General features: G+C 40.5%; 1 protein-coding gene across 8 annotated transcripts in view; it reads left to right on the plus strand.

Annotated features, from left to right (window-relative positions):
• PLXDC2 (plexin domain containing 2) overlaps positions 1-23465 on the plus strand; it is a 328341-nt gene that overhangs the window by 188518 nt on the left and 116358 nt on the right. For all 8 annotated transcript variants that reach the window (XM_087917531.1, XM_087917532.1, XM_087917536.1 and 5 more), the window contains one exon: positions 20405-20551. In XM_087917531.1, the coding sequence (XP_087773657.1) occupies positions 20405-20551 (147 nt within the window). The remainder of the gene's footprint in view (positions 1-20404; positions 20552-23465) is intronic.

Below are 23465 nucleotides of genomic sequence, written 5' to 3' on the forward strand. Positions count from 1 at the left end.
AGTCTAAGAACAAGAAACATTTTACTCTTTTATTTCACATTATTATATATTGTATGCATCCATAATTTAAGTGATAAATGGTGTAGTACAGATTATGTAAAGAGTCAAAACCACTGGTTTTATCCTCAGACCAACAGCTTATTTACTGTCTCCATGTTTAGTAAACTGAAACTCATTTTAAAACTGAGCAATTATTCCCTGAGAATTTCAGTCTTCCAAGTTATATGACATATTTATACTTTACTTTACTTTACTTTGTTATTTTGCTGATTTCCTAGGCTAGATTTCATTTTAAAAAGTTATTTCTAATAATCACAGAAAGATACAGAATAAAGGCCAACCATGAAAAGACAGATATTAGTGAGAATTAGTGGCTCAGGAAGACTAACATATGGATTTTAAGGTGCAGCTAAAGGATATCAGAATGGGATTACTTATATAGAAGACATTTTATTCTACAAAAGAGAAGATCCACTGCAAGATTGCTATCCTTTTGTCATTGCCAAATGATAATCTACAAGTTATGGAACAGAGAACAGTGCTTCCTTGAAGAATATAAGTGCTCAGGGGACTAACATAGCTGAAGGCATTGCTTAATACTAATCTTGGGTGAGTAGTTGCCAGCTTTAAGGATTAAAGAATTATCTACTCTGGAAACTCTTGCATTGCCTGTGAAGGAACAGGAAACTTGGATATATATCACTGAATCTTTCATTATTATTAGAGGGCAAAGGTGGTCCTAGTAGTAGCAAATCTAAAAACTTTGGAGAATAGTTCCGAAAATAAGACAAGACGGTTTTACATGCTCAAATCAACAGTTTCCAAAAACATTTGAAAGCTCAGTGTGGTTCAGCATCATCATATTTTTATAATGCTTTATATCTTGCTTCAAATCTTGCTACCTGGAGATGCTGCAACAGTGATAACGGGTGGGATTCTACCAGTTGGGTCCAGTTCTATAGAACTGGTTGTTACTGTTCCCGGTAGTTCTGAGACCTGGTAAATCGGGCCTCTGGCTGGCCCCTCCCCTCTCCACCCGTTTCTCCGCTGCCTGCCCATCAGTCCTTATTACTCATGTGCAACACTGCTGCCTGCTCTCACGTGCCCGCCAGGCCGCTTCTCCGCTGCCTGCCCATCAGTCCTTATTACTCATGTGCAACACTGCTGCCTGCTCTCGCGTGCCCGCCAGGCCAGCCATTGCTGCCTACCTTCGGCTACAGCCCTGCCTTTACTGATCTCCCTAGGTGAGTGAAGCTCTGCAAGCTCCGGTCACCTTCCCCCCACTTGCCTTTTTTTTTTGAAACAAATTTTATTAGTTTTAAAGACAAACAAAACATCATTAAACATTGAAAACATAAAACCTCTCCATTGTAAATTTTTACAGGGCAAATAAAACATTATTTTATACAGCATAATTCTAATTTATCCCATTTCCATATGGACACATAAATATCTTTTAGCAAATTTCTCATTATTTCTCTTTACTCTTATTCAATTATATTGCTTTTCTATATTTATCTATTTTATAGTCATCATATTTATATTTCCATCTGACTTGTTTACAATTATTCTCATTTGACATTCCTCCAAGGTTTTATTAATTCTCAATCAAACATAAACACACAAAACACAAAAACATAAAACTTCTTTTTAGAAAGTGGCTTGGCCCCAGATTACCTCTCTTTATACGGACTTCAATTAAATTCATGCTCATCTTATATACCATTACCTATCTTATTTACCATTCTATATCTTCTATATAACTTCTCCCCACTTTTCACTCTTCTTAATTCTATTTTATTTATTTCATCTTACTTTAAATCATTATACTTGTATCTTTTGTCCATTCTTTTCCAATTATCCATTTATCTCATTCCCTTTAATAAAAAAAAAGAGTTCTCCTGGAATCACTAATCAAATATGATGCCTTTCTATCGTTCCCCTAAGTTAACATTTAAAATAACACCTAGTTCCCAATCTGATTCTGCTTAGTACATTCTACCTACTAAATTTTAAGAAAAAAAGAAAATAGTAAATCTATAAAGTAATTAAATACATAATTACCATTCTAATTTTTAATACATTTTAAATACTACATTTTAAACTAAAAAAGTAAGAAAAAAAAGAAAAAAAGATTATAATAACATTAAAACAATAACAAATTAAGCTCTATCATTAAGTCTTAAGCATTTTACACATTCTCAATAATATTAAATGTTAAAATCTATCATTAAATCTTAAACACTTAAATATTTTAATTTATTAAATCTTGTAATATTCCAATTGTCTATTTCAAAGGCAAATGCTGCAATAATAAGTTTATATTAACACAATAGCCAATTAAACTCTATAATTGAACTGAATATTTTAAACATTCCCTTTAATATTTTATTAAATCTTGAAATCTATCATTATTAAACATTTTAATATTTTAATATTTTATTAGATCTTATAAAATTCTAATTTTCTATTTCTAATACAAGTACTACAATACTATCTTGTGTACTTTTGCAGAATCCTTTTTTTTTTATAAATTATACATTACCCTTTATCCCTAAAAAAAATTTGCTTTTTCCCATCTTGTATCATACCTTTGTGGCTTTTTTTCCCCTTTTCCCTTCCTTTCTTATCTCACCTGGCCTTTTTATCCCCCCCACCACCACCACCTCCTAATCTCCGTCTTTTTAGCTTCCCCTCTGTTGTATTCCTCTTTTCTTTTGCTTTCTGACATTGTATTGATTTTGCATCTTATTTTTCTCTTTCTTGGGTGTTTTTTTTAGGTCTTAAGTCCTTCATTTTCCTTCCTCTCTTTCTCTTTTCTTTCTTAATCAAACTTTTTGATTCATTAAAGATGGCTTCTTCTTCTTCTTCTTCTTCTTCTTCTTCTTCTTCTTCTTCTTCTTCTTCTTCTTCTTCTTCTTCTTCTTCCTCCATCTGTTGTTGTATTTGCTGATAAGTAGCAAGCGCCATTTCTAAAAAGTGAAAGACATCTCCCAAAGAGTCCTTGCCTTCTTTCTTTATTTTTCCATATTCCTTTCTTAGTTCATCAACAGATAAAGCCATTATAAACCTTTTCTTCTTCTTTTTTTCCCCCTCTTCTTCTTCTTAAAACAACCAAGATGTTTCAAAACTTAAAACAGTTCCCCAAAGTCCCAGAGTCATCAAACAGTCCAAACAGAGCACAAAGTTCTTCCCTTTGCACTTTCTCTTCCTGGGGTAATATCAATTAAAAGAAAAACCCAGTCTGTACTTTAAAGCCTTATTGCAATTAACTTCTAGTCTCAAAAACTTCAAGGCATCTCCTCCAACAAGATCTTAATATAATTTTTTTTTTGTCCTCTCCCTTCCCACTTGTAACAAAGAGCTTTAAATTTTTACCTTCTATAGAAAAGCAGGTTTTTCAATGTCCATTTGCTAACTCCGTAGGGAAGGAGAGTGAACTTTCCCTTTCAGCACTTCCATTCGCCGCTTTAAGAATCTCCTCTGGAAACAATGTATCATTCAAAAAATTGTGGTTTTCAGGATGTTAGATGTATCTTAAAGTCCCGGTTCAGCCAAAGAACTTTCACTTCAGAACTTTCTCCATCTTCCTCCTGCACAATCTTGTCCAGCTGCCGGCTTCTTTGTGTCGCCCATTACTGACCACCGCTCCACCGCCTTGAGAGAAGGGGGTTTTGCCGGCTGGGAAGGGGGTCTGCGACACCCCCAAACCCCTATCCAGATCCCCCCTGTCTTCGGCTGCCTCTACGGGGCAGCCTTATCCTCCAGACCTGTCGGGATCGGAGGCACCAAGATGGCTAGCACAACAGGGATCGCGCAGAATCGCGAATCCCTGCCACCGCCGAAGCCTGGCAAACTGGAAGCCCCCCACTTGCCTTTTGCTGCCACCACTGGTTGCCTTTCCCCTTCCCCACTTGCCTTCTGCTGCCGCCACAGTCGCCTTCCCCCCCACTTGCCTTTGCTGCCGCCGCTGGTTGCCTTTCCCCTACCGCTTGCCTTCCACTGAGGAACACGTGGAGGGGCTTGTATAGGTTGAATCCTGCTTTTCTCTGCTTGCTTGGCAGCCATTTCTAATGGGAAGGGGGGGAGCACCCATTAGAAACGGCTGCCCAGCCCCTCCTAGGACTCCCCATGAGACCCATCAGGCTACCAGATAAGAATAGGGTAGCCTCCTGGGAGCAAAAATGGGGAGTTGGGGGAATCCAGCGTTGCCCCCCACCCCATTTGTTCTCCCAAGAGGCTCCAAGGAGGCTTGATAGGCCAAAAACACCACCCCCACCCCATTTTTGCTCCCAAGACACTCCAGGGAGGCTTGCTAGGCCCCGTTTTGGGCCTACAAAGCCTTCCTGGGAGCATCCAGCCATCCAGTATGCCTAGATTCAGTGTTTAGCAAAAAGAACATTTGGAGCTAGTATAGTATTGATTACTACCTTGGGAATGTTCTGGGTAAATAAAACTATGCAATCTCCTAAAACTGTTGGAGCCAATCTTCTTTCTTTCTTCCATATCCTCCTCTTCAAAACTAGTAAGTTGCTCTGCTTTTTAATGCCAGGCTTAGTGTGGTAAGTTCAGAGTGGATTTTGTAGAGAACAGCTTATCTTTAGGTTTCATTCATTTGCCCAATTTCAGAGCATACATCACACAATTTCCAAAGCATAATTCAGACTATTCAGCAGTTTGCCTAGCTGCTGCTTCATTACTTCTATTACTGTCACAACTTTTATGCAGTGTTCAATGTCCTTTTAAGTTTGACAAGCAAAAAACAGTAAATATTTCTCACAAATATTTTCCCCATTCCACTTTATGGTTCGATGTTTAACATATAAAATTATATGCTGTGTTACTATTCAGGCAGTTTGCAAACTTGTGTTTTTTGTCATTGGAAGGCAACTCTTTAATTTCAAGATGGTGGTAAATTCTTGGTAATAAAATGGTAAGTAGAAAGTCTCACTTCTACTTGCCATTTAGAAAGCGTTAGAAAGAATGAGAAGGTTAACTTTTGCTTTGTTTCCAATATCGTTTTTGTTATGTCCCTGGAACTTGCCAAAGTCCCCACCCAGGTCCGTTCATGCTGCGGGGGCGTTTGCTGCCCCTCATTGGCTGGCCTCCCTCGACGGCCGGCTATAAAAGCCAGCTGCAGGGTCCGGCCAGCCGCTGATCGCTGTGAGCCTGCTCCAGGCAGGGCTAACACGTTCAGTCCTTTATTGTTACAATAAAGTCTTGTTGCATCCTAGCCCTGGTCTAGCCTCTCATTGCTCAACTACAACACTGGCGACGGGGTGGGATGGCTACCAGAGGCAATTCGCAGCAGCTGAAATCACTAAAACCGCTGAGCCGCAGCCCGCCGCCGGAGAGCTCGGTCAGCAAGAGCGAAAGTAATAAGCGTCTGTAGCCGCTTGTTAGCAAGCTACAGGGAAAGTGAGCGCTGCGAGCCGCAGCCGCTCAACACAAAAGAGCGCGAAATTCAAACGGCTGTCGTTTGATTTCTTGCCGGAATACAGCGCGGTGCTGTTATTCCGAGTTACTGACACTTACGCAGGCGCGAAATTCAAAGCGCTATCAGAGGCGGCAAGCCATCACTGCCTCACGCTCTCCAGGAGCGCGAATTCAAAACGCTGCCAACAGCCGTTGCAGCTTAGCCACAATTGTAGCCCAGAGAGAGAGCAGAGAGGTTCTGTGGAGCCTCTCCAGAGCTGTAGTCACTAGCCTGACAAGAGCACAAAGTGCCATTTTGTTGTCCCAGAGAGATTTCTCAACAGCATAACGCGCAGGAGTCCTCATCATGAACTCCAACCCAGCCTTCCCACCGTTCAAGCCGGAAGAAGAAAAGTGGGAGTCATACAAGAATCGCTTTAACCACTACATCGACGCTTATCGGTCTGGCTGATGCTGGGGAGCACAGAAAAAGTCATTCTTCCTCAGTTATTGCGGAGCCATCGCTTTTGATACCGCCACAGCACTCGTCGCCCACGTGAGTTAAAGAATGTCCCCTGGGCAGAATTGCTAGAGATCCTCACCAATCATTACTCCCCAGACCATCACAAATCGCGAGGCGTTTCACCTTCCGGATGAGGAAGCAAGCGGAAAAGGAAACCACAATCAATATATGGCCGCCTTGAGGACTGCAGCCCTCCACTGCGGGTTCGGGAACTATCTAGATGACATGCTCCTCGACCAGCTCGTCTGCGGGGTCAAAGACCTTCACCTCCAAAGGCGACTACTCACCAGGAAGGACCTCAACCTATCCCAGGTCGTCGAGGAAGCCTTGGCAGCAGAGCTGGCAACCCAGTCAGCCACTGAAATTCAAGGTCCCGTTCCCAAACAAAGCTGCGCCACCGTTCATTCAGAAGAGGTAGTCAACGAAGACGACCCTAACGATCAAACAGACATCCACCACCTCACCCATGCCAAACAACCACAGGCAGGAGCCAGGCAAGAAACCAACAGCGCACCCAAACACATCATCCTGTGCCTATCCTGTGGCGGACCTCACTCGAGAGCTACGTGCAAATTCAAGGGTGCCATCTGTAACCATTGCCACAAAAAGGCCACATCGCTAGAGTCTGCCAGGCCGCGCACAATTCAGCACAAAAGGTTCCTTCCTTTTCCCATTCTGGGCCCCAAAGGCAAGTACTAAATTGTCACACTTGCTACCATGCTAACCACACCTGTCACTCTATTAGTAAAATAACACTCTCCATTTTATTAGAAGGTAAACCTTGTCGTATGGAGGTTGACACGGGTCAGCGCTCTCAATCATCTCTTGGAGCACCCTCAAGAAAATCCAGCCCAGACTATCCAGAAACCAGCTCCAGAAGTGCCAGATCTCCTTGAGGGATTATCAGGAAAAGACATTCCAGTACTCGGCAAAGGCAAGTTCCTTGTTAATTTTAAAGCTTTCAAAGGCCACCTGCCTCTAGTGGTAGTTAACGGCAACCTCCCCAGTCTTCTGGGGCTTGATTGGTTCCCCTACCTCGGCCTAGGGTTAACAGGAGTCCATGCTGTCTCAGCTTCTGACACTGACTCCTTATTCACTGACTACTCAGACGTATTCAGCAATGAGTTAGGGTGTTATAATGGTACCCCATCTCGTTTTGCAGTTGACCTCAAGCGGTTCCAGTCCGGCTGAAACCGCACAGAGTCCCATTCGCCATTCGGCCTAAACTAGACGCAGAGCTCGATAAATTATTAAAGCAAGGGGTCATTGAGCCGACAGACTTCGCCAAATGGGAGACGCCAATTGTCACACCTCTTAAAAAGGATGGCAGCCTGAGAATTTGTTCAGATTACAAAACAACAATCAACCGCTTTCTACAAGTTAGCGCGTACCCAGTCCCGGTCATTCAACATTTATTACATACCTTTGAGCCTGGCAACATTTTTGCCAAATTGGACATGTCACAAGCGTATCAACAGTTCCCTGTTGACAACCAAACAGCCGAACTGCAGACCATTGTGACCCACAGGGGTGCATTCCGGTGCAAGCGTCTCCAGTTTGGCGTAAGTGTTGCCCCGGCATCTTCCAATCCTCATGGAGCGTATACTACAGGGCCTCCCTGGCGTAGTACCCTACTTCGACGACATATTGGTCTCGGCCAGGGACAGACCCCAACTCTTCCAGAGAGTCAGAGCAGTGTTAGACAGGTTCAGACAGCATGGCCTCAAATTAAAAAGGAGAAATGTGCCATTGCCACTAGACAGGTGGACTTTCTGGGCTATAGAATTGACGCCTCAGGCATTCACCCCCTAGAGTCCAAGGTCAAGGCAATTCATGAGGTACCCACGCCAACCACTAAAGCCGAGCTACAAGCCTTTTTGGGATTATTGAACTTTTATGCATCATTTCTACCTCACAAAGCATCAGTAGCAGAGCCTTTACACAGGCTCTTAGATAAAAAGGCACCTTGGCACTGGGGACACAAGGAAGACACCGCTTTCCGCAGTCAAATCACTGCTCACATCTGACGCGGTCCTTATTCAATTTGACCCACACCTTCCACTGGTACTAGCCGCGGATGCATCCCCTTTTGGGATTGGCGCCGTATTAAGCCATAGACTACCCAACGGCTCCGAGGCACCAATCGCTTCTTTTCCAGAACGCTCTCAGCGACAGAGCGTAACTATAGTCAGATCGACAAGGAGGCTTTAGCCGCAGTGGCCGCGGTTAAGAAATTTCATGAATTCCTGTTTGGCCACAACTTTGAGCTAATCACGGACCACAAGCCTCTCCTGGGTCTTTTTCCGGAGACAAGCAGACTCCCCAAGTGTTGTCTCCCAGAATGACGAGGTGGACTTGTTCCTGGCGGCTTATTCGCATAAGCTCATCCACCGCCCAGGAAAACGTTAAGCCACGCAGACGCCCTCAGCCGCTGCCCCTGCCAGCTCCAGCGGAAGACCCGGCCCCGGTCCATGCCATCTTCGATGTCACCGAGCTCGACCTTCCTGTCACCGCCCTCGACATCGCCACCAAATCCAAGACGGACAAAACCATCGCCCAGGTACTGGACTGGGTGAGGAGGGGTGGCCGGGCTCTAACCTCGCAGCCGAATTCACACCTTTTAAGACCCGTCAACAGGAACTGTCTAGCATACAGGGCTGCCTGTTGTGGGGCACCCGGGTGGTTATTCCGGCCTCACTTCGCACACCAGTCTTAGAGGCACTACACGAGGGCCACCCGGGCATCGTCCGGATGAAGGCGTTGGCACGGAGCTACGTCTGGTGGCCTGGCTTGGACGACGACATCGTCAAGTGGGTAAGCTCATGCCAACCCTGCCAGGAATCCAGACCATCCCCTCCAGTCACCACCCCCACTAAGTGGGAGAGCGCCAACGTGCCTTGGTCAAGGCTACACATTGACTTAGCAGGTCCAATACACGGCAAAACCTTCTTGGTGGTCGTAGATTCATACTCTAAATGGATCGATGTGGCCCAACTATCCACGACCACCACGCTAGCAGTTACCAAGGCTCTAACTTGCCTATTCGTAACACACGGGCTACCAGATACCATAGTTTCGGATAACGGCCCCCAGTTTGCCTCAACAGAATTTAGCCGCTTTTGCCACAAATCTTGGCATCCGACATATCTTCACGGCTCCCTTCCATCCTGCCAGCAACGGACTGGCGGAGAGAGCCGTTAGATCCACAAAAAGCGTTAGCCAGATTCAGCAAAGAAGATTGGCATCACAGACTCTCCCGTTTCTTGCTAAGCCAACACTCGACCCCTTGCATGGTCACCAACAAATCCCCTGCTGAACTTCTGATGGGTAGACGCCTAAGAACTGTGTTGGATAGGCTCCACCCTCACTATTGCCCTGACACCCCTCTCGCTTCAATGACGGGGTCAGAGATTTTGTCTTGCAGGAACATGTATTTGCAAGGAACTATGCCGGAGACCCACTGTGGATTCCAGGAGTGATAGTAGCCATCACCGGTCCCGGTCGACGAGTCCAGCTGGAAGACGGCCGCATCTGGAGAAGACACCTGGACCAGCTAAGGAAGCGACAGGGTACCTTCGCCAGTGTCGGATCGTGGGCTCAGGTCGACCCCCAGGTGCCACACCAAGCTCCCATCGAAGACCATGCCAGAATCTCTTCACCACCACCGCCCGGACCAGGGAGCAGGCAGTAGACCGGGACTGCCCGATGGGTCCGCCACCAGAACCAGTAGACGGGCCACGACATCACCAACCAGAAGCACTACACCGGTGCCTCTGCAACCCTCAGGGTGAGGCTGCACCCCATCACCAACCCCACCGGGTTCCTTGAACTCTGAGACACTTGGTAACTCACTGGAGTTACGACGCTCGGGGCGCCAGCACAGACCGCCCGCTTATTTAAGTGACTATGCGTGTTCGCATCTGGGGGAAGGGGTGTTATGTCCCTGGAACTTGCCAAAGTCCCCACCCAGGTCCGTTCATGCTGCGGGGGCGTTTGCTGCCCCTCATTGGCTGGCCTCCCTCGACGGCCGGCTATAAAAGCCAGCTGCAGGGTCCGGCCAGCCGCTGATCGCTGTGAGCCTGCTCCAGGCAGGGCTAACACGTTCAGTCCTTTATTGTTACAATAAAGTCTTGTTGCATCCTAGCCCTGGTCTAGCCTCTCATTGCTCAACTACAACAGTTTTCTTGACTTGATTTTCATAAAAGTAGCTTTGGAATTGAAGGCATATGTGTTAAAATAAAATTCTTTCTGTTTAAGTACAAGTATGCAAAAAGTTTCAAAATTAATCCAAGATGTTTAATGGCTTTAAATATCTGGGTGTTGTACTAAGGTTTAAGTCAGAGGTCTTCAAAGTTGGCAACTTTTAAGACTTATGACTTCAACTCCCAGAATTCTCCAGCCAGCATAGCTGACTGGAGAATTCTGGGAGTTGAAGTCCACAAGTCTTAAAGTTGTCTTAAATTCTGAATTCTGGGAGTTAAAGTCCACAAGTCTTAAAGTTTGGGGGGCCCTGGTTTAAGTAGAAAGAGGTTCCAGCTGAAAATACACCATGAATACCATAGAGATGCTTTCTTTCTTTCTTTCTTTCTTTCTTTCTTTCTTTCTTTCTTTCTTTCTTTCTTTCTTTCTTTCTTTCTTTCTTTCTTTCTCTTAAAAGGAAGAAAAAGAAAGAGGGAGGGAGGAATGGAAGAAAGAAGGGAGGGAGGAAGTGAAAGAAAAAGGAGAGGAAGGAACGACCACAAACTCTGGCACTAGACGCAGCTTCAGAAGATGTTTTGAAACAGCACATCAATCCAGGGCTGGAAGGAACCTTGGAGATCATCTAGTCCAAACCCGCACCAGGGGCATTGTTAAAGTGAATTTCTATCTTTTGACCTACCCAGTTGTTAGTGGTTGGGGACAAACCCCCAAGCAGAGTGTGCAGCAGCAGTCAAGCCAGGCAGCCAAATGAGAGAGGCTGGGCCCAAGAGTATACACACACTGGAGACAAAAACTGTTTGTAGTTTTAAATAGTTGTTTAATCCATTCAGAGTTTAAGCATTGTCAATCAGGCCATATGTCATTCACAAATATATCCATCCAGTAACTTAGTCCATTAACTAGTCAGTACTATGTCCTTATCTGCTTGTAAATCTTCTCCTCCCGATACCTTTCTCTCGAAGACAACGCTGAGTATTCACAGGATATCAGCTCACCAAGGGAATAGTCTTTTGTTCAGCAGAAACGGTATCCAGCACAGTAGCCAGCAAACAGTAACAAGCAGATGTCTCAAACAGGAGTAAGCAGCAGGCAGAGCAGAGAGCAGGAGCAGAGCCAGGGCTGTTACGTTTCTCTTACTGCCTTTTATTGCTGCTTGCAACCGCACCCTTAATTAGCTAATTACATTGCCGTTTGGTGCTTAAAGCTACAAACACTTAAACCTAGGTTTATATATTTATTCACCCAAACCTAGTTGGTGTATCGATATACCCAACATTCTCCCCTTTTGGGTGATATAAATATATAATACCCTTACAATCTAAACCCATACTTTACACAACTCTCTTGGTGCTTAATGGCACCTTGGGCTTTAGTAAAATTATCAGCTATATTGTCCTCCGACATGCAGTACTCCAGCTGTATCATTTTACTCTTTACAGATTGTCTAACGTTTAGGTACCTTAAATCTGTATGCTTGCTCCTAGTTTTTACTGCAATATTTGTGGCCATTTGAATTGCTGCCTGATTATCTTCATGTACAATTATAGGATAATTTACAGTTATACCCATATCATTCATCATTTGTTTATACATAATTAATTCAGTACATAATAGCGATAAACAGGAGAATTCTGCCTCCATAGTAGACAAACTTATATGCTGTTGTCTTATTGACTTCCAACCTATTAATGTCTTACCCAGCATTATGGCTGTTCCTGAAGTCGACTTTCTTGTGTCTCTTTCTGATGCAAAACTAGCATCTGCATAAGCACTCAGTATGAGATCACCTTTTGGTTCTAGATACAGTGCATGGTGTAATGTTCCTTTAAGATATCTTAAAATCCTCTTTAATGCTATCCAATGACATTGAAGTGGATCATTATTATGTCGTGCCAGTTGATTAATACTGTAAGCTATATCTGGCCTTGACCAATTGCTAATGTATGATAAGCTACCAATCAAAGATTGATATAATACCTTATCAAATTTGGGACTTTGAGCATCCATTTTGCAAATATCCTGACTCATTGGAGTCTTTGCAGGCTTACAAAGTTCCATCTTATAATCTATTAGCAATTTAGATATCTTATCCTCCTGAGATATCTTAAAACCTTTCTGTGTTTTCAATATATTCAAACCTAGATATTTCTTTATCTCCCCTAATTGCTTGATTTTTATTTTCTTTCCTAATGATGCTATTATTTTATTTGCTTCATCATTAGTCTCAGTAATCAAGGCAATATCATCAGTGAACAATAATAATAATGATATTTTCCCATTTGTCTCCCTTTTAAACAGACATGGATCGGCTAAACCAGCTTTAAACCCTATATTGTTTAGTTCCTTCACAATATACTGGTTCCATTCATAGCCTGATTGTTTAAGACCATAGAGGCTCTTCTTTAACAACCAACAATCATTATTATTTTCACCTTTAAATCCAATAGGCTTTTTCATATATACAGTATGTCTTAGTGGAGCGTGCAAGTAAGCAGTTTCCACATCTAGATGGTTAACTATATATTTCTTGCTTGCTGCCCACACTAAGGCTGCCCTTAATGTTGCTGCTTTAAGACTAGGTGCAAATACCTCATCATAGTCATTGGCACTTTGTCTAAAACCTTGGGCTACTAATCTTGCCTTATGGATTATATTTCCATCTTTATCAGTCTTTATCTTAAAAATCCATTTGCAGCCAATGGGTTTTATATCACCAGGTAATCTCACGTTTTCATAAACTTTCATATCCTTCAAGGATTTCAATTCCTTATTCATTGCTGCATACCAACTTTCCTTATCTTTAGAAGGATACTTTTTTATCTCATCCACAGTATATGGAACCTTATTAACCTGGCACACTGTGTTAGCCTGGTATCTATCAGGCGGTCTAGATATTCGTGTAGTTCTTCTGGGAATTACAGGGCTTGTATGAGGACTTTTTTGAATTACTACCTGTTCATGTTCCTCAGCTTGCTCAGCTATTTCTTCCTTTATGGGCTCTATCTCTTCCTGTACTTCACTCTTTACTTTATTTTTAAAGTTACAGGGATAATTAATGGGATTTCTATAGGATTCAATAATTACTTCTCTATTGTTATCCTGTTCTAACTTATCCCATCCTACGTGCTCTAGAAATTGGGCATTGGCACTACATAACACCTTAGATGTGCCTTTCTCCCAAAATCTATATGCCCTATGGTTTGCTTGGTAACCAACGAAGAATAATTGTTTAGCTCTGTGTTGCCCTTTACGCCTGAGTTGTGTAGGGATATGCACCCATGCTGGTGCACCAAATGTGTGCAGGTAACTCAGATCAGGCTTCCTGCCATGCCACATGGTGAATGGTATTTCACCAGTAGTTGAGTTAACAACGTTGTTCAATACGTTATTAGCACACATTGCAGCCTCCCCCCACAAAGAATCAGGTAATCCAGAATCAGTTAACATTGTTCTAACCATTGCCTGTAGTGTTTGGCCTCTTCTCTCAATAAATGCGTTGTGTTGTTGTCTGTATGGTGCAGATTTCTTGTGCTCTATTCCAGCTACCTTTAATCTATTCTGGAATTTGCTGTTAACAAATTCCATACCATTATCTGTCACCAGGGTTATCAGTTGCCGTTTAGTCTTTCTTTCTGCAAACTTTAACCAGTTGAAGAAATGTTGATATGTTTCAGTTTTGCTTTTCATTAGGTAGCAAAACCCATATCTAGAGTAATGGTCCATAATGCTCAGTATATATCGAGCACCCCCATACTGGGTTTCTTTGGACCTATAATGTCTGCAAATACTACTTCTAAAGGTTCTTTAGTTTTGAAACCATTTAGCCTATTTGCAGGCAATATTTTACTCTTATCTTCACAGCAAACATTACAACGCAAATATTTATCACAAGGTTTTAACCTTATTCCATCAGATAACTCTACTGTACGTTTTAGCATTTTAAAATTTACATGCCCCAAACGCCTATGCAATAAATGGATACATTCATTATGAGGCTTTATATTGTTAAATACAGTCTGTGCCTCCCCTTTCTTACTATCATGTAAGACATACAATGTTCCATTTAAAGCTGCAGTTACCCTTTTGTTATCTTTTTCAATTATGCACTTATTATCCTTAAATGTAATTACATAACCTAGTTTGTCTAATACTCTTACAGAAAGTAAGTTCATCTTTAACTGTGGTACATACAACATTTTTATATTCTGGTTTAAACATGGACAGTATGCAATACCTTCACCCTTGGCCTTGAGGTTCCAACCGTTAGCAAGTGATATATGTTGAGAGCTTGTAGACATTTTTATAAATTTTGTCTTATCTCTCGTGATGCAGTGGGATGCACCACTGTCCACCACCCATAAATCATTCTTCACATCACAGTTGCTAAACGTGGCTAGTTCAAAGGATTTCTTTGGCTTTTTTACATTCTTGCTTTTTTCTTTTCTGCAGAATCTTGCCAAATGTCCTCTGCCTCCACAATTAAAACACTTTTTAATTGTGTATGCCGTCGAAGATAAATTCTCTTCTTCCGGGTGCTTTACTTTACTAAGTTGGTTTCTTTCAAGCTTTGAAGATAATTTCTCTTCTTTATTAGGTTTATCTTCTCTCAGCTGGTCACGTTCACACCTTCTTCTGGCTTCTTCTAATAGCCTGCCAGTAATCTCGGTTAATGATAAACTGTCTTTTGGCAATACCTCTAAAGCCGTCACATAATCATCATAGGTTCGATCCAATGAAGACAGTATGATGTATACTTGTTGCAACTCATTAAATATAAGCTCTTTTTCTTGTAATTCCTGAAAAATGCTTTTCATACAGTTTAAATGAGTTAACATGTCTCCATTCTTCTCAAGATGTGTTCTAAACAGCTTCCGTGTAAGATTGATATGAGCTCCTACACTGTCTCGAACATAAATCTTCCTGAGGTTCTCCCAGCAGTTTGCAGCATTTTCCTCTCCACGGATATGGATGAGTTGCTGGTCAGAGAGAGTCAGTCCTATGATGCATAAAGCCTGCTCATTTTTTCGTTCATAGTCTTGTATCAGTTTATCATCCTCTTCATCATTAGGATCTAAGTTAGATACATCTGGTGGGTTTGTTATTATGTCCCACAAACCTTCTCTTCGTAGAAGTAAACTACATTTCATTGACCATGAAACATAGTTTGTTCCATCTAGTCTGGATATCATGGACAGATTTGGCAAATTTACTTGTGCCATTGCTCTTTAGATATATAACTATTTAAAAACTAATGAAAAACAGTTTGTTTTTACAGTAATGTGCAACTCACACCAAAATCTCACTGCTATATCCTGGTTAGTTAGACTGTGCTCACTGGGCCCATAACCAATGTTAGTGGTTGGGGACAAATCCCCAAGCAGAGTGTGCAGCAGCAGTCAAGCCAGGCAGCCAAATGAGAGAGGCTGGGCCCAAGAGTATACACACACTGGAGACAAAAACTGTTTGTAGTTTTAAATAGTTGTTTAATCCATTCAGAGTTTAAGCATTGTCAATCAGTCCATATGTCATTCACAAATATATCCATCCAGTAACTTAGTCCATTAACTAGTCAGTACTATGTCCTTATCTGCTTGTAAATCTTCTCCTCCCGATACCTTTCTCTCGAAGACAACGCTGAGTATTCACAGGATATCAGCTCACCAAGGGAATAGTCCTTTTGTTCAGCAGAAACGGTATCCAGCACAGTAGCCAGCAAACAGTAACAAGCAGATGTCTCAAACAGGAGTAAGCAGCAGGCAGAGCAGAGAGCAGGAGCAGAGCCAGGGCTGTTACATTTCTCTTACTGCCTTTTATTGCTGCTTGCAACCGCACCCTTAATTAGCTAATTACATTGCCGTTTGGTGCTTAAAGCTACAAACACTTAAACCTAAGAGAGAGATATGATTAGGTAGGTGGATAGGCAGGCAGGCAGGCAGGCAGGCAGGCAGGCAGGCAAACAGATAATGATTATCTTGGCACATTGCCAAGAGAACTTAAATATTTGTATTTTTATTACTGTCTCTCTTACAGTTAAACTACTGTATATTGTCTGCACTGTTCATAGCACAGAGTTTCCATGCTCTGTCAGATCATACTGCTTTTTTGCATTATGACCAGATCATGCTGTATGGTGATGGCATTATTCCAAGAAAGATTGCAAGAAAAGAAATTTGGGGATAAATCCCATAGCCGTTATGAGAAACTTATTCCGTTCCCTGTCTTCCACAAAACTCTTCAAATAGCATCAGAATGATATATTTAAAGGGTAAAGCAATTGCTTTTCAAAAAGTCGATGCTAAAGTTTCATTGAGATCATATTGTGTCAAAATGTGTATTAGCTGGATTTTGTATTGCAGTTGATTCCTATAAAATGTTCAAAAATCTCATTACCAAACTCCATTTAGGAATGGCAAATAATATGGATAGAACTTAGTAACGTTTACAGTCAGACATCAAGTTGAAGAAGTTTGCACTATCATTTCTATAATATAATGGTGCTTTTTTTTTCTTTGTTTGAACTTTTGGTGAATTTTCAGACAAGATGAAGAAATTTGAGCAATTGAGGACATCAGTCCAAAGTCTTCATTACATACTTTTCCTGTTCACTTTAATGGAAATTACATTCCACAGTATATTTAAAATATCAACTTATTTTGCAGACTCTGATATCTGCCCTGCAAGTTGATGTTTCTTATGCTAAAATTAATTTGTTACTTCTTATAAGCCTTTACAGTTCTATGTACAATTTATGTTTACACATACGTTTTCTTCAAGGAGTAGTAGTAAACCATAAAAAATGTTTGGTTTTAAACAGAAAAGGAGATACTTAAATTAGAAATTAGAATTTGATATACTCAGGATTTAACAGTGTCTTGGCTCAGATGAAATTACAAGTAGTCTGTAAACTGAACAACTGGTATTTACAACTGGTCTTCAGAGTTCCAATGATCACAGTGGCCACAGATATCCCACATTCTGTACCATCAGTCATTGGGGAAACTGGCAGGAAGTCAGAAGTCACATGAGGTCCTCAACATTAAGCGTGGCCCTTGCTTAAAAGTACCACTAGGAATTCCGGAACTGCTATTGCCTAAGCAACACAATAAGTTTACAATTGTGTCAGTTAGAGACAGCAATTCCAGTCCCAATTGCTGTAAGCTGAACTACTTGTAAAAATTATGATTTACTGCAGAAATCATAGCTTTAACTATGATTTATACAGAATTATTTATTTTGGTTCTTTAAAAAAGACCAATGATGGATAATGTATGTATGAGCATGAGTTCTGTGTATACAAACACACACACACACACACACACAATTTTTAAATTGACATAAGAATATCCAAATATGTGTCAGATACATGCTTCTTGGTTGTAGTTCTTAAAATACTGAAGTTCTTGTCTGTGAAAATTTTTGATGTACCTTGGAATTATCCTTAATTTATCTGGGAATATCAATTACATTAAATAAGTAAAATGTCAATGGGAAAATATTGAAATATCTCTAAAGTTGATCAAATCCCCATCTTTTCCATAAATCAATAGTCATTTACATTTCTGAGGGAATGTAGGAAGTAATTGAGAAGAATTGCCTCCATGGCCTTTTTGCGTGAAATTCTCCATGAGAACAATAGAGAGTCTACTTTACCAGATATTATTGGACAGGCAGATAAAACTGGGAATGGAAATCCCTCTTTGCTACAGATATTTGAACAATAACAAAAAGATGGCCCAACATGTTTGAAACATGTTATAAGTGTCTTGAAACCTTCAATGAAAGTGAAATTAACATCAAATGCTGCCTATGCGACAATCAAGTCCACCCTGCCTGCTTAAATGCAAACAAAAGCCTATCTGATATTGTTAAAAATTCAGATACATTCTTTTGTCTATGTCCATCATGTTTTCCTAAGCTAAACAACCTGAGTGCCCGGCCTGACAGCGTTGAAAGCATAGTATCACTCATTCACTCAATAGAAGAACATTTAGCAACATGTTTTGAAACAACTATACAAGCAAGCCTAATCTCTCTTGAAAAAAATAATACAGCACAGATAAGTTATTACCTATCAGCTCAAAATCAAATCCCACAACTACCACAACCACTACCTCAACTACAATCACAACTACAACCAAAAATAACCACCAAACCACAGCCACAAACAATTACTATCCCATCAAATAATTCCACAAATAATATCCCCTTACTCATCAGAGACATCATGAAACGTGAACAGAAACGTCCAAATGTCATCTTATTTGGTCCCAAAGACACCAACAAATCAGACAACATCAACAAAGTTTGCGATATCATAAGCAACTCAAATACAACAAACATCTCTCCTCAAGATATCATTGAAATAACCAGAGATGGCCCTTAATACATATACAATGACGGTTCTGTGGCCCCAAGATTTTGTAGAGTTGTTTGCAAAAATGAGTCCAGCAAACGTATATTCATTCATACAATAAACGCCATTGCAAAATCCAATCCCACCCATAAAAAACTTCGCTCAAGGCCAGACTTATCCATACTGCAAAGAATCCGCTCCCATGAACTCCGCGCAAAACTCAAAAATTGCCTAGACCAGTGATTCCCAAACTTTTTCAGTCCACCACTCCCTTGGTGCTACAAACTCATCCTTGATGCCCCCCACCCAGGGGTGGGATTCAAATTTCTCTGGCCGTGGCCTAATTTGAAGATGTAGCTTGCTGGCCACATGACTGGGTGGGCGTGGCTTGGTGGTCACATGACCGGGTGGGTGTGGTTTGGTGGGCATGTGGCTGGGTGGGTGTGGCCAGGTGACTGGCAAATCAAATACAAGTGGTCCTCGCTTAATGGCCAGTTTAGCAAGTGTTCTAATTTATGACTGGCCTCCCCAGAGCTACTTGACCTGTTTTTGGAGTTTTGACAGCCATGCACACACACACTCCCTTCTAACCCTGTTGGAGCAGGTGATTGGACTAGAATCAGCAAAGCATCTCTGATTAGATTCTAGTAGTGAATAGAATCTAATTAGAGATGCTTTGCTGATTCTTGTTGATTTGTTTTATTTGTATTTCTTTATTTTATGTTGCTGAATTGCATTGACGTGTGTGTCCCTTCTTGTGCACAACCCAGAAGCTTTTGTTATTCTTTGCAGCAAAAATTACCAACCTCTGGCTTTGCTCTACTTTTCAAATGTTCCAGCACTGCCGCATTCTAGGTGCTGGCCCTGCAGGTTCACCCCATTGAGCCCACTGCACTGGAGGGACCTGCCCAAGCAAGTCCGAGTGGAGCAGTGCACCAAGTCAATGGGGTGAGCCTGAGAAGGGAAAGTGAGAGAGAGAGAAAAGAAAGAGAGAGAGAAAGAAGGAAGAAAGGAAAGAGAAAGGGAAAGAAATAAAAAGGGACAAAGAAAAGGGGAGTGGAAGGAAGGGACAGAAAGAAAAAGAAATAAAGAAGGAGGGAGGGAGGAGAAAAATAATGAGATATCTATTCTAGTCCAATCACCAGCTCTAGCAGGGTTAGAAGGGAAAGTGGTGTGTGTGTTCTTGTAATTTACCAGTACATTTAGTTTTGCCTTCTTCAGAATTGGCACTATAATTCATTGGGGAAAAGTAATATTTAAGGGTGGAGGTCTGGTCTAATGGATCCTGTTTAAAGCCTCAACAAAATGTGAAAGCTTCCTGATAGTCTTGACCATGTTTCCTCCACAAAACCTTTAATAGAAGCCAAAGATGTTTCAATGTGCTGGCAAAGATGTTTCAATGTGGAAAAGGGTCTCAGTCTCATTTCAATCCGATGCATCAGGTCTCTCTCTCACTCCCTCTCTCTATCTCTCTCGTTCTCCCTCCCTCCCAGACTGGCTTTGCTCTACTTTCCTGATGTGCCTGTGGAGCTGGCGCCTCGAACATGGATGGATGGATGGATGGATGGATGGATGGATGGATGGATAGAGACAGAAATAGAGAGACAGATAGGTAGGTAGGTAAGTAGATATATTGATAGGTAGGTAGGTAGTACGCAGGTAGGCAGGCAGGCAAGCAGGCAGGAAGACAGATAGACATACGTTTTGGATGGATAGGTAGATGTAGGTATATTGGTAAGTAGGAAGATAGGTAGGTAGGTAGATAGATGGAAGGATGGATGGATAGGTAGGTAGGTAGGAAGACAGACAGACAGATAGACAGACCTTTTGGATGGATGGATGGATCTGTTTCTAAATATTTCAAAAAGACTGAAAAATAAGTTCAAGTCTATGTTTGTCTTTTTCTCCCCCAGGAAGACATGGATCACAATTATTACACTTCAAGGATATATGGCCCATTTGATTCTTCCAGCCAAGATTTGTGGGTAAACATTGATAAAATGGAAAAAGATAAGGTGAAGATTCATGGAATACTCTCCAATACCCACCGACAAGCCGCAGTAAGACATTTGATATATATTCCAATTTAATTCTTTTCTCAAATACTTGAATTACCTTTATATTACATGTCATTCATGTCATGGCATAGCATAGCATAGCATAGCATGTAATCAGAAATATTAATCTATAATTCAAATCTGGAAATCCTTTTCTGATTTTTGTCTTTTTTTGTAAGAAGGAATCAGTGAGAGGAGGAAAAAAAGCCTCTGAGATCAGCTGAGAGGAGAAAGGAGAGAAAAGCGCAGGATCAGCCCTCCCGTCTGCCCCTGAGCTTTTCTCTTCTTTATTCTCTCAGCTGGTGTGTGGAAAGCTGTACATGCGCATAAGGTGCATACGCATTAGGTGCGCGCATACATACATATGATCACCAAACAGAACAAGTAGGATCCCAGTGCTGGAAGAAATGGTCTCATTTTATATATCTGTAAGAATATATTTCATGAAGTTATTTTTTAATCAGATGAGCCTTTGAATTTCTTTTTTAAAAACTGCAGAAAGATTCCAAAATGTTTTAAAAGCGAGAAATAGTTTCAGTGACATCCAAGTCAGTGGTTGCTTTGCCCTTAAATTTGTTTGATAGAGGAATTATACTGCAAATTGACTAGCTTAACTGCCATATTTAGAACTAGAAAGAAACAGCCCTGTGTTTATCCTTTACATTTGTATGAGCTGAATTTCTGAGCGCTATTAAATCCTTGTCAAAATATTATTGTTTTGAGTTGTTGATACTTGTCAAATGAGAATGAGATGACAGATGTAATTTTATTTCCATATCAAAAATATGTCTTGGCTAATTCTGATCCCACATAAAATTCTTGTGTGAGGATATTAACTAAGCTTCTGATTTACATATATAATTCAGTGCCCCTTTACTGCCAAATAGAATTCCTATCATTTTTCCACATACTGAAAGCTACCAGAAAAATCAAAGTTAGTCCTAAAGATATCTAAATTCAGTAGCAGAAATGATAATTCAGTTGATGTGACTAAATTGATTCAAACTCACCTGAGAAGCACTTGGACACTTTTTGAGAAAGAAGTCAGATTATTTGAAGGGATTCCTCACTAATACTAAATATTCAGAAAATATAAGAAGATGGAAGAAAGGAGTGTAACTAAAGAGAAAGAAATAACATACTTAGATTTCTGCCCTTGGTTAGGTTAAAACATTTTCCAAGGTTGGTAAATTCAGCAACCACATGTCATGCTGAGAGAAGTAATAGAAAAGACTCTGGAATTTGGAAGCAGAGAGATACATTCTCCAGATTTAGACAATATAATTTATAAAAATTGTTTTTCTCAGACAATTATAAAAAATAGCTATAAAGGGATTGAGAATGTGGAATCATAAGTCCCAGTTGAAAGAATAAATCTGATATAGCACAAATGATTTTGTGAGATATCTGGGATATGATGGGTTATATGGTAAAAGAAAGTCAACGGTTTCACAGAAAGAATCTTACTGGCATAACTGTTTGGCTAAGATAGGTTTACTTAAACTCATTTGGAATGTAAATTGGAAGAGACAAAGAAATTGTGTGTTTCTGTAGTTGTTATTTTCTTTGTTTAAAACAAAATAAAAATAAAACTATCAGAATTCCTGATAATAAACTATTAAATTCAAATATGCTAGATTAGTTGCAAATTTTCAGTTACAAACATTTATGATAATGATAATTAAGGAAACTTAAAGAGATTTTTAAAAAATAGATACATACATTGAAAGTGCATGGTGAAAGTGATCATATAGCGTCCAAAAACACATGTGTTTTTGTCTAGTAATAAAGGCAGTAGGTTAGAAACTGGAATACCATGAATTCAATCCTGTGTTGGGCACAAAGCCAGCTGGGTATCTTTAGGCCACCCTCTTTTAACCCAACTTTTCTCATTAGTTGTTTGAGGTGTGGAGGTGAGGAGATGAGCATTAGGAATGTTCATTGTCCTGAGTTTATAAAAATAAATAAAATGATTATAAAAATAATAATGGCAGGATATAAATAAATAATATGTTCCAACATGCAACTATTCATGCAGTTAAGCACACAAAATTCATTTAAGTGAATTCTGTGATTGCATAATTATAATGCATATTCTAGTTTGATGATGAGATCAAAATCTTGAAGAAGAGGGATCAAATTCGATTATCAGGTAATGTAAAGGAATTTAAAGATGACTTTGGGGGAAATATGAACCATTAAGGAGAAACTTTCAGAAAATAGTACCAATAATCCTCCACTTACAATCACAACTCAACCCAGAATCTTGGTCATAAGTAAAGTTATTAAGTAAGTCATCATGTGATCTGACTCAATTTTACTATTTTTGTGATTCTTATAAAGCAAATCCCTGCATTTATTAAGTGAGCCACATGGTCATTAAGTGAATCCAACATATCTCATAGATGGGAATGGTTTTTCTTGTTGTAAAACAACAAAAATGTTACAAATTGTGGTCATGTGACCAACTCTCATAAATGTGAGCCAGTTGCACCAAGATGCAGTCATATAACCATGGGGAAAAATTGATTACAGAGGAAGCCAATAGATATGAGGATGGTAAATTGCTTCTTAGTCATTTGAATCAATTCAGTCAACATTTTCATAAGCATGATCATGTTAAAAAAAATTAAAAGTGGAATTCTGAAATAACTATTTAGTTTCAAATTATTAATCACAAAGACAAATAAAAAAGCAAGGCAAAATGTCTTGCTTTTTGGAGATAACCTTATTTTTGGCAAAATATTTCAATACAGGAGAATGTCCGACATCACTTTACCATTTAGAAAGTTAGGAAGTACAAACATGAATTTCCCTGCTTTTTCTTGATATTTTCAGTCTGTAAACTACATTAGCACATTATTAATCTTCTATAATAAATGCTTGTCTTTTTTGACCAAAACAATTAGTTTAAAGG

The sequence above is a fragment of the Pseudonaja textilis genome, chromosome Z (assembly GCF_049901715.1).
Source record: "Pseudonaja textilis isolate UNSWEBS1 chromosome Z, rPseTex1.2, whole genome shotgun sequence".
Classification (NCBI taxonomy): Eukaryota; Metazoa; Chordata; class Lepidosauria; order Squamata; family Elapidae; genus Pseudonaja; species Pseudonaja textilis.